Genomic DNA, 13215 nt, shown 5'->3' on the forward strand with positions numbered 1-13215 from the left:
GACTTTCTGTGTCATGGTTGTTCTCACGAGTAGACTACAATTAGGCAATCGAGTGAGTGCCGATGCCCTCTTGGATGAAACATCGTTAACAATTAACTCTACTCAAGGTTGGTCCCATGTTTATATTAATAGTATCTTCTTTCCTTTTATGTAAGCTCGGGCAACTATTTAATGTATTTACCGAGAGCAACATCAAAGAGTACTTCCTAATAGGGCAACTATTCAATTAATCACCATTTAAAGCAAACACAAAAAATAATTCCCCTAGACAGTGACTCCCTGAGCTACTCCTACTAGGGCAACACAGAATACTTCCCTAACTCTAAAGAACTGCACTACTATAAGAAAAATAAAGAACACTAATATGATATTAATATTGCAAAACATAAACCATATTCTATACTTCCATCCCCTGGTGTGGGCAATGAAACTAATAACTAAAAACATAAAGAACTAACCTGATTGGAGAACACCATGAACCATAAGAATCACCGAACCCTAAGCACCAGCTTCATCTTCTCCCTTAAAGGAGAAAATTAGCCATCCATAAAAAAGAAAGAACACAAAAAATAAGAAAAAGAAGAGTCGAAGAACATAAGACTAGAAAGACTAATTTATTAAAACTCGACTAGTTAAAACCGAATCTTTTATTATTAATCTCTCTCTGTCCTCAAGTTCTGGAGACAAGAATGTAAGTCAATTAGCGAGTTTCAATAGACACTTAGGTTCTCTATTTATAGGGGTTACAATGAGTTCTAGAAACATCCCAAACCGTGGCTTGTTTCCTATTACAAATCAACTTCTTTTAGAGTCCAACTTTGTTTCCAAAACAGTAAAAGAGGTGGGATACTGTGTTGGTTCATGCGTCTGGACACACGAGCCATGCGTCCCAGACGCAAGAGTCGCATCTGGACGCACGGACCTTGCGTCCCAGACGCAAGAATATGTTTTTTCTCTTTTGCTCCATCATTCTTTCCTTTTTTGCGGGTTTTGGTCCAAGCACCGAATCCTTTTGTCTTGGGCTTCCAAATAAGCTTTAAAACAGGTCCAAGTCGCATCTTTCATAACTTCAATTCTTTAGCTTTCTCCATGATTGTCAACGGGCTTCTCATGTGATCCTTAATGCTCCAAATTGCTCCGTTTTACCCCTTTTTCTCTAATATTCTACAAAACTCTATTTTTCAAATGTAAAATCATAAAACATGACTTACAAGCATTGTTAGTCCACTAAGATGGCTAAACAAAAGATATAATCGTGGGTTAAAATACACTTTTTTGAGCACTATTCCTAACTAAATTGCAACATATCATTAGTTGATCGAGTATTACACAACAAGAAGATGACTAATAATTTTAAAAGTTTTAGCTAATTATTTTGCATCACATTATAGAATAGTTTTACTTGCCTATCTTAAACTCCAGCACATAATCATCTGAAGAAGCATTCTTAGTCCTCTAAATATATTGAGTAGTCAATAAATCAGATTAGGTTATTAAACTACCACCATTGTGTCCTTGAATTGAGTTCAAGTTCCTAGACATCCATCATTTATCCAAAGCTTTTTATGTAGTTCCACATGTAATTCAATTCTTCCCCCAATGTTGTTGTCCACTAAGGAATTAGCTCCTCCTTACACCAAGTAGGAGGTGCTTCCTTTTGAGTTGGATCCAAGTAGGAGGTGATAAGTACTAAGACAAGTATGTCCATACACTAAACATTCAAATACTATGATACAGGGAACAATTTAAACAAACATGATTGCTAGCTTATTAATCTAAGTTAAACTATAATGCTCCCAGCAAATTCAAAAAGTTAGCTTGTGCCCAGCCATATAACCCAAATTTATTAAGCCAAAACATATTGTACCTAAGTATAAATAAGTTGCCAAATTGCACTTAAGCAAATTCCGAGTCCTTACACATGATAGACATTCATGAGCAATGCATTCACTTGTGATTACCAAATACAACTCTCAACATATTCCATTGCATAATCCTTCCATATCATTTCATTTTAAGAAACGAATCAACGGAATTAACAGGCATGGACTTGATAAATATATATAAAAAAAAAAAGTAAGACGGGAAAGATGTACAACCTTTAAAACAAGCTCTTTTGATGTTTGAGTTGCTATTGTAACACTGCACTGAACAACGAGAGTCATTATCTTTTTAATTGCCCTCTCTATTGTACCCGAGACAATATTGTTGGAAAACATTGTATCACAAACTTAACATTCCCCAACTATAGTACTAGTTAAAAGTACTTTTCTAAAACACCAGTTAAAAGTAAAGTCAATGAAAAGTTTCAAAGCTCTGAAAGTGCATGTGAAGGCCTAATGCACTAATAATATTAGCTCAGAGGTATGGAATCAGTGTTGGTAGCTGAGGGAGAAAAAAAAATCTTTAACAAAAAAGAAACCCAACAGAAATTATCATACAACAGTGTATAAGGTGATGATTAGAGAAGACCTACTCACAAAAAATGACGATTGAGATAGGGTTTGTTGTGAGAATCCCTGACCAAAAGGAAGCCTCTTAGAAATGCTCAAGGGAGCCATTTTTTCCTCATGAACCAAAACACCAGGAGCTAGATGAAGTGGAGCAGTGTACTACATCCCCCAAACAGGTTTGCAATAACACAGATCAGAGAATTATACAAAATCCTTAAATATCGAATACTAATTTGAACATACAAACCTGAGATAATAATTGTGAATGACCAACAGGATGTGTCTGAGTTGCAACCTAAAGCAGCATCTCAACTTGGCTTAAAGAAACGGTCCCAGAGTTGACTTCAGAAATGTTCTTTGGCTGGGAAGCCCCAATATCTTTGTTGGAAAAGTCAGGATTTCCTCCGACTTCCCTAACCCGATCTTTAAGAAGTTAAGTTTGTTTTACATCTTTGATCTTTCATATATCGAGGTTCTTAAATAGAACCTAAAATACAGAGAGAAAATGGAAAATAGATAATTGCATGTGACAACAAACTTTAGTCATAAACTTTGAAACCAAAATTCAAAAGAAAAATATAAATATACCTCAATATCAAACTTGAGGTTCATTTTCAGATTTGGTAGTGCACAAATTTCAGAAAGCAAACCAAGAATGCCCATGGTCCAAGGATTGGGAAACTGATATGCAACAATACTTTGGCATGGTTCCAGTACCTGCATCACAAGTACTTGGACATAAAAATAAAGCACTGAAAAATAACTAAAAGCAGATGAATCTGGTTCACAACAATAATCAACCCGTTCTCATATGCCTAAGACAATCCAATTAAGATACATTAGAATCTTAAATAGTTATTACCCTACAAATAACACTAATAAAAAATATGCCCTTCGATCCGTTTTACGAGACTCAGAACTAAAAAGCAATTAAAGATTTTGACACATACCTCAATTATTAACACCTTTGGGTCAATTTCATGAGCTTGATGTACTTGATTTTTTCCAATTGCAAATTTTCCAATCCAGCTTCCAAGATTTTTCAGCAAAGAACGTTCTTCTGAGCTCGACTTTATAAGCTCAGACCTTAAAAGCACCTGTTAAAAGGGGAAGAAAAACAATAAAATAATAATAATAATAATAATAATAACTACTTTTTCATCACTAACTATGATATTAATTAAGTCCAGCAAAAGGGAAGCTAGAAGAGGTACCTTGCAGTTCTCATATGTAGCTTTTAAAATCTTCTTATTCAATGCTATTGAATTGACCTTATCCCAGAATTTTAAGTATCGATCATGAAAATTAAGCTCAATGCTTGCTCTGACAAAGACGAAAGAAAGTGTAAATCGACTGCCGGAGCACCAAAAATAAAAATGAGAGAGAGAGAGAGAGAGAGAGAGGACCTGGAACAGTGGAAACTGAAATATTTAGTGGGCGAAGTGGAGAGAGAGTAAATCCTTAGCTAAAAGCACGGTCTCTAAATTTTTTAGGGGGGAAACTGACATTTGGGTGGCATACTTAAATTTTTCACCAAAATATCAGGCGGGAAAACAACAGCTTTGGAAACAAGTACTCGTACAATCGTACTAGAACAAAGGCTAGCAACTAACCATGGTTTTCATAATCGGATTGGGTCATAATGGTCCCGGTTTAAACCACTAGTTCAAATAAAATCTAGCTAGTTCTTTGTTAAGTAAACTCGGCTAGGTTGAATAAAAAATAACATAAGAGCATCTCTAGGTGGAGGTATCACATGCATATTTGCCTCCACTATTCGGAATTTCGTGAAAAACCATCTCTAGGTGGAGGCAAATGCAGAGGTATCACACCTGTCTAGCCGCATCCGTGGATGCAAATTTGCTGCTTCAGATGCGGATGCGGCGTGGCAATGACAATGTCGCGCGCCATTACCAATGTCGTGTGGGGGTTTTTTTTTACTTGTTCAATTTGGCGCGACAGTGAGAATGTCGCGTGGGTTTTTTTTTTTTTTTTTTCAATTTGGGGCGATAGTGGTAATGTGGCGCGACAATATCAATGTCGTGCATGGTAAACCCTGCTCGAAATTTACAATTGTTATTTGCCTCCACCTAGAGTTGATCAAAATTTGTGGATACTTGCCTCAAATTTCGGCCTCAAACATACAGGTGATACCTCCACCACCTATAGACGTTGTAAGGTTAGTAAAGGAAAGCATTTAATATTTTGATTGAGTCAACTTGGATGGGTTTGAGTAAAAACCACCAAATTGAACCGATTTTTTAACCGAGTTATGTTTGAACCACCGAGTTTATTAGTTTTTAAGTTGAACTAGTCGGTTCAAACCAGTAATGAAACCGGATTCTATGATAAACTGGTTCAACATTAAAATGTCAACCTAGATACCTTCGACTCTGGTTCAAAACCGGTCGAGTCCTAAAACCATGCTACTAACCCTCGTTAATGGGCCCTTATGGGTCGTTTGTTTTTAAAAAATGGTGTAGTGGAGACATGATCACATTTTGCTATTGTTAGATTAAACTTGACATAAAAAATTCTGAGTTGGCAAAAGATAGCTTCACGATCACCAAATGGTTTGGTGAGTTGAGAGACTTGATGGCCATATCATAATCGATGTAGATCTCAATATTTTTGCCAATTTGGCATACTTGACAATGGTATTACGTATCAGTAGGACGATTAAACATGAAAAAACAATATTTTTGCATTGAAATACATGACACCATGCCATCTCAAAGTTTAATCGGTATAACCTCGCATTGGCTTTTGCGTGGATGCTTTCTTTGAATATTGATTCCCCATGCATAAAGTACGTAAAACGTGGGGATAATCTAAGCAGTATTTCTTTAGAGATGGCCACAAACTGTTGGGGGAAACGATACCAATCAAATCCCTTTCTCAAGATAGCTTGTATATGAACACTCAACTACTCCAATCTAGGTCTAACTTTTCACTACCACCAATCAAACTAAGCAATCAACAACTATCACAAACAAGTAATAATAAAGCAAAGAAAGTAAAGCATACCACAACACAAAGATGTACCCTGGTTCGATCAATTGTGTCTGCTTCCACAAGAGCAATGATTTTATGAGAAAGGGTTAGAGAATGATCTCATCTCTCAAACTCACTAAAATCTCTATTCTCTCTCTTTATAAGGTAAAGGGTTGGATTTCTCTCTTGAGTGAATCTCTCTCTCTCAAGGTTTTCTCTCACTCTTTGGTAGCTCTATTGCTCTTTTTCTCTTTCTTTATGTTCCCTTACATAGTGGGTACAAAAATCATATTAGGAGAACATACCGCAAAAAACACTTTGCGGTCCTGCCTGCAAAGAATAATTTGCGGTCCTGCTCGCAAAGAACACTTTGCGGCCAATGTCTTGGCGTACCCAATTCCCATTTTCCAACATTATGGTGAGGGATACCCAACACAAACTTCGAGTAGAATGCAATAAACACATTACGTACATCCAATAGAATAGGTGTTGATGACCTCAATCAGTAGTCACGCTGCAACAATCAGTTATAAATAGGAGAACCATAACTACTTCGCTTGATTTTGATTAATATTTATCGGATGAGTAAGCAATCACCTATATCACTTGAAATACACAATATTGTATTCGACACTCATCCAAATAAATTGGTCAATTGTTACATACGTACGTTGTAATATTAATTTCATTATACTTTATCAAGCTTACTAGCTTAAAAATTACAATACTCGGAACTCTTGAGAATAAACAATGGTTCCGCTTATTTCTCAATGGTCAATTGTCTCTTATTATTTGTTAGTATTTACAAATAAACATTGTTCCACACATTCAACAGATGGAAAACATTTGAATCTACTGATTGGTATATTTTTAATAGTTGTGAAGACCTAAGTTGACAGCTATGATAAATATGGAATGTTTGGCACGAGCTAGATCTTGGAATAGCTATTACCGATTGCTATAATATGACAATTGTGACAGGCTAAGATGGTTGGTCGATCTGAGAAGGTATTGCTTACCTCTATTTGCAAATGTACGACCTAAATCTGATGAATATAATTAGATTGTACACAACTACACGGGGAATTTTGTTGAATATGTTGCCATGTGTCATATTATGATTGGGAAAAAAGTAGTTTTGACCCCTCAACTTGGCACACATTATTAGCGGAGACCCTGAAGTTTAGTTTAGGCAGTTTAAACCTTATACTTGTAACACACAAGCAGCTCCGGCTAGGACTCAAAATTCCGGCACCAGAATGTCGACGTGTCAAATTCTTTTCCTATGTGGCATCTATCATTTTCACATGTGTAAAATCCACATCATCCCTCCCATCCAAAAAAATTTAATGGCATTTTTTCCCTCACATGATATCTCAGATGTCTTCTTTTTAGATATAAGAGAATGATCCAACGGTCAAATGGCAACCATCTAAAAACCACGTGTCATAGATCCGCCCTTCTTCAAGCATCATCTTCCTCAACCATCATCAACACCCATAACCGGTCGCCACCACCACCTCCAACAACCCAAATTTAGCTATTCTCAAAAATTGAGGTAAAGTATTAGAAGAAGGATGAACAATAGATTGTTTTCCTTAAGTGCGAAAAGCAGCATCTAGTTTCTCATCCATTGTTTTCTCCATTGAAACCTCCATCTCCTCAAATGTTGTGTTTATACTTTCAGTTAGTAATAAGAGTCCAAAACTGTAGTTTTAACCCCTTAATAATATTACATTTGAGGAACTACTTGTAATAGTGGTAAAAGTACGAAGTCTTGCAACTGGATCTTTTATTGATAAAATTTCTTTAACAAGAAAATATTCCAAGGACATGGTAATGACTGTCCTTCCCGGGTCTTGATCCAATATGCTCCATTGCCGATGACTTGCTCTACTATGTAGGGCCCTTCCCATGTTGGTGCAAGTTTGGAATTGTCTTGAGTCTTTTTCAGAACTAGGTCGCCAGGTTGGAAACTCCGAGGGTTGACTCACTTATTGTACGTCTTTCTCAAAGTTTGCTGGTAGGGCGTAGCTCGAATGGCTGCTAGGTCACAGCGTTCCTCCAGTAGATCGACTTCTCTTGCGAGAATGGCATCGTTCTGACCTGTTTTGACGATCTCTGAGCAGGTCATTGTAATTGTCAACTCGGATGGAATGACGGCCTCAACACCGTAGCAAAGTGAGAATGGCAACTCGCCTGTGCTAGAATGAGTTGTCATTCTGTATGCCCATAAAATGTTTTCAAGCTGGAGTGGCCACTGGCTTTTGTTCTTTTCTATCTTTTTCTTTAGATTCTCCAAAATTACCTTGTTACTGGCTTCAGCTTGACCATTGCTCTGAGCGTACTGTGGGGTAGAGAATGCATGAACGATCTTCCACTTAGCCAAAAATTCCTTGACTATTTTCCCCTTGAACTGGGAGTCATTGTCCATCACCAAATTGTGGGGTAGTCCAAATATGGTGATGATGTTTGTCCATATGAAGTTTTTGACATTGGCTTCTGTGACGTGAGCCAAGGGGATTGCTTCGACCTATTTGGTGAAATAGTCGGTTGCCGCTAGGACGAATTGGAAGCCCGTGCTCTTCTATGGGATGAATAGACCCATGATGTCAAAACCCCACATGTGAAATGGCCAAGGGCTGGCAATGTTGATTAGCTCTCAAGCTGGCTGGATGATGTTGTGGCCAAATGTTTGGCACTTGATGCATTTGAGTACATACTTTTTAGCATCGATCTACATTTTTGGCCAAAAGTAGCCTTGTGAGATTGCTTTGTGAGCCAAAGAGCGACCTCTTGCGTGATTCCGCATTCTCCCTCATGGATCTTTGCAAAAATCATCTGACCTTGTTTTGGGCTTATGCACCTTAGATGAGGTCCTTCGGCAAACTTTCTGAAAAGTTTGTCATTTACTAGGCAGTAGCAACCTAATTGGTAGCGAACATGTCGAGCCTTGAGTACATTTTTTGGTGTTTTGCCTTGTTTGATATAGTCTATGATGGGTTGCATCCATGTTTGACTCATCTGAGTTTCAGAGAGTGGGCATAGGTCACTGATTCCTAGGACGTTCTCACTCTGGTAAGCGGGTCTATCGATTACTTCGATAAGTAGCGTCCTAGGGTCACAGTTCGGTGTTTGGGTCGCTAGGTACACCAATCTGTCAGTGTGGTGATTCTCTTCCCGTAGGAAATGGTGTATGGTGACTTTCTTAAATGAAGGCAGTATTTGATTCACAATTCGAAGATATTTAGAAAAGTTACCTTCATTGGTGGTATACTCATTTGCGACCTGGCGAACGACCAGTTGTGAATCGCTAAAGACCTTTAGCTCCTGGAAATCCAATTCTAACGCCGTGCGAAGCCCCATAATTAGGGCTTCGTATTCAGCTTCGTTGTTGGAGGTCGCGAAATCAATGCGAACTGATTTCTCCACCATGTTACCATTAGGTGATACTAGGACTACACCAACTCTGCTGCCACCTGGGTTGCTTGCTCCATCTATGAACAATGACCATACTAAAGCATCATGTTACTTAGAGGTCGGGGTGTCTGCAGGTGGTTCCCAGTTGAGATCATCGACTGGGAAGTCGACTAGGAAATTGGCAACGACCTGGCCCTTCTGCGAGGTTCGCGGGGTGAACTCTATATGGTGTTCCCCGAGTTCTTTTGCCCATATCGCCATGCAAGTCATCTTGTTGGCCTTGAAAAGTATATTTTTCAGAGGTAAATCAGTCAGAACTTTGATTAGATGCGCCTGGAAGTATGGTCTGAACTTTCTTGCAAAATAAAGTAGTGCTAGTACTGCTTTTTCAATGTGGAAATAGTTTTTTTCAGCTGGCAATAGCGTTTTGCTGGTGAAGTAGATCGACTTTTCGGTATTCTGTTCTTCTTTGAAGGGAACCGAACTGATGGCGAAGTCAGAGATGACCAAGTATAGCCCCAGCGTCTCTCCATCAATTGGCTTTGCTAAAATCAGTGGTGTTGTGAGGTAGTCTTGAAGAGTGGAGAATGCCTGGTGGCATTGTTCATTCCATGAGAACTGTTCGCCCTTCTTGAGAATCTGTAGGAATGGTCAGCATTTCTCGGACGCTCTCGATATGAATCGGTTTAGAGCTGCCACCATTCCTGACAGTTTCTGTATCTGCTTATTTGTTTTTGGATCTAGCATATCCAAGAACGCTCGAATCTGATCTGGGTTCACTTCTATCCCACGTTGAGATACTTGATACCCCAGAAATTTCCCGGAGGACACGCCAAAGAGGCATTTTTCTAGGTTGAGCTTCATCTGAGTTCGTTTGAGTCTGGAGAACGCTTGTTCGATATGATCTAAGTGAGCTCCAGATTTCCTACTTTTTACAACCATGTTGTCTATGTAGACCTCCATGGTGTCTCCTAACATGTCCTGGAACATTTTGGTGACCAATCGTTGGTAGGTCGCTCCAGCGTTCTTTAGGTCGAACGGGAGGACGTTGTAAGAGTAGATGCCCTATTCTGTTACGAACGATGTTTTCTCTTGGTCTTCTTCTGCTAGTGGGATCTGGTTATAGCCACTGTAGGCGTCCATGAATGACATGAGTTTATGGCCAGCGGTTTGGTCCACGAGTTGGTCGATTCTTGGTAAGGGGAAGCCATCTTTAGGGGTTTCTTGGTTGACATTGGTGAAGTCGACACATAGGCGAACTGTGTCATTCTTTTTTGGGACTGCTACTATGTTAGCAATTCATTCAGGGTATTCCACATCTCTAATGAAGCCTACTTTTTTGAGATTGTCGATCTCGTCGTTTATTGCTTTTTTGAACCTAAGAGATGGTTTCCTAGGTCGTTGGCGTACTGGCTTAGCATTAGGATTAACATTTAATTTGTGACATGCAATGTTAGGGTCAATTCCAGGGACATCGATGTACGACCAAGCGAAAATGTCTTTATTCAGAGATAAAAAGATTACAAGTTATGCCTTGAGCGTATGATCAAGATTAGCTCCTACGTATACAAATTTGGGGTTGTCATCAGTTCCTAGGATGACCTTCTCCTTCGGTTCTCTCTCCATGGCTGCAGCAGGCAGGGGAGCGACCTCTAGGTTCTCCTTCTCTTGTGGTGTTTGATAAGAGCCCAAAACTGTAGTTTTAACCCCTTAATAATCATACTGTTAGACCAATTATGTGAATAATAAGTAAGAGTTAATACTGATTACGTGTTTTATGCATTTCAGGCTTCAAAGTCCATTATGTGCGAAAATGTGCCACTTTAGCGAGATAAAGGAGCAAAAGTCAGTAACTTCGAATGCCATATCTTTGGACTCGGACCTCGGTTGAGGCCTACCTTATGTCAAAACGACCGGCTCGGAAAGAGCTTTGCAATGGTCCAAGCCTTGACCCAATCAGAGGAGCAGAAGTGGACGAAAATTCTGTGGAAGCCAACTGTAGCTGAAGAGGCCCTTTTGGACTGAAAGAATTGGGTTTTGGGCTGATTTCTCGGCCCAAAACATGGCTCCAAGCCCATGCACGATTTTTGGATCTGGATGTATAAAAAACAAAAGCTTGACTCAGTGTTAATGGCAGTCAATGGCAGTTAGGTTAGGTAGATAGCTTAGAATAGAAAGTAGCCATTAAAATAGCTTCTAGATCTAGATTTAATTGTTTATTTAATTAGTTTCAAATCCTTTATTAGATTAAACCTTTGGATCTTGTTCTTCATTTGATTAGATCAATAAAGTAGTATTTTTTATCAATTTCGATTTTGTCATTTCCATTTCTAGATCTAATTTCAATTCTTGTTCTTATGTCATTTTAGTCATTAATTTAGATTTCATTATTGTTTAAATTAGTAAATTTTAATGCTTATTATTATGTGTAGTTTTAATTTAAATGGAAATGATTGCGGCATGATTCAAGGCTAAACCTCCATTAGAGGGGGTTGAGAAGCCTTGATGAAAGCTTGATTCCGTTTATCGTAGAGTCGTCGTAATTTTTATTCCACGCCAGAAATAATTAGTTCACCATGAGAATGGGTTTAATTGTTCACATGCTAGTTATTAATTGGTAGAAATGCCATGTGTAATTAGGGATTAGGAAGAACCGCTTGTTCTCGTAGCGATTCAATTGATTCTGACGACTTCGTCGTTAGTGGATTAAGTTGAGTTAAGGTGGAATCAATCCCCCTCTAACTCCTTATCATAGAATCACCGTAGCATTCCCATAGTTGTCTGATAATCGACTAGTTGCATCTTGTGGGTAGTTGCACCATAGTTTAGTTGCCCCTTCGTAAAGCTCTCATTGGCTTTAAGTAGAGTATTGAGACTAGAAAACAAGCATACGGAAGGACTAAGAGTGGAACGAACTTCCTACTCCACTTAGTGCAATTTGCATCGAGAGTAGAAGATTTGATAATAGACACGAAAGTTAGTTTAGTTTACTTACGTTGTGAATTCATCGTTCATGTCGTAGGTAGACTATTCATTTCACTCTTATCAAATGGCGCCGCTGCCATCTTAGTTCACTTTCGTATTGTTTTCATAGTGTTAGTACTGTTTTTAAAGTCCCATTTCACCCACCCACCCTTGTTTGAATCATACTGTGGCTGTCCATTTTAGAGTTGAAAAATTCCGAGCAAAATTTACATTCGAAGCTAGCTCTCCTCCTTAAAACCCGCCCTATGTTCTTCTTGGACAATCGAGCGACGACCAGCCCCATGTGGAGCGCGACCATTCCTAAAACAACATAAATTGAAAATAGCTCGAGCGAAGGCCTATACTATCTTGGCCTTGCTACAATGTTAAATTTTTCGGATTTCGACAGTTTTGATTCGAACTTTGATCTTTCATATTTTTCAGTGTTTTAACCTGCTATATACACTGAACAAGCGTAAACAAGACGCTATTTATAAAAGCGAAAGCAAGGACGCCTTGTCAGGTATTCCTTTCTTCCAAACCTCGCATCTCCTGTTAGAGGTTTTATACTAGTATATCAGAATTGTTTGGAGTGTTGCATGTTTAGTTAAGCTCGACTTAGTCTTGCATGAGATTAAGGTCTGGTAGAACAAAAACACCAAACGTAAATACACAACAACACCAACAAACAAATCTATATAGTATACCACACACTACACCTCTAGCTACTATTTCACACACACCACCCGGATATAATGGGGAAGAAAGAGACTCCTCTCTCGGACTTCTACAAAGCCTTGGCGATAGCCCCAAATCTTGCATCGTTCTAGCAGACCAGTGGGGATTTGAGAATCCCTCCAAATATTTTTAATTTGTTACCCGTTTTCATGGTTTAGACCATGAAAAACCTTATCGGCACATCGTATTAGGATTGAACAAGTCTTAACAACATTCCACCATCCTACGGTTGGTGCGGAACAAATTAAATTAAGGGTATTCCCTTTCACCTTAGGCGATAAGGCGCGTCTTGGTTAACTGCCCAAAGCGCTAATTACGTGGACTCGTGGGCTAAACTTGTTCACCTGTTTATGGAACATTTTTACCCACCCCTAAAGACGGATGAGATGCTTTCCAAGATTCATTTTTTTCGACAAAATCCTCATGAATCATTTTCGGAGGCTTGGAATCGTTTCACCGATCCTTATAGAGTGTCCACACCATAACCTAGCAAAAGACACGTTAGTTAGTGCCTTTTCAAAGGACTTCAACATCACCATAAAGAAGTCCTTGACATTATGAATGGGGGTAGTTTCTTAAGTAAAGGAGCCTGAGGCTTATAAATTTTTAGAGGACCAAACTAAAGCGAAATAATAATTGGGGGTAG

General features: G+C 38.8%; 1 protein-coding gene across 1 annotated transcript; it reads right to left on the minus strand.

The window, feature by feature from the left end:
* Nucleotides 1-2748: 2748 nt before the first annotated feature.
* Nucleotides 2749-7881, minus strand: LOC147498803 (uncharacterized). The gene is given in 5 exon segments (XM_086563343.1): nt 2749-2940; nt 3042-3184; nt 3367-3550; nt 3668-3776; nt 7442-7881. Coding segments are annotated over 5 exon segments (1068 nt in total).
* Nucleotides 7882-13215: the final 5334 nt, after the last annotated feature.

This window comes from Coptis chinensis, chromosome 5 (genome assembly GCF_015680905.1).
Source record: "Coptis chinensis isolate HL-2020 chromosome 5, ASM1568090v1, whole genome shotgun sequence".
Lineage (NCBI taxonomy): Eukaryota > Viridiplantae > Streptophyta > Magnoliopsida > Ranunculales > Ranunculaceae > Coptis > Coptis chinensis.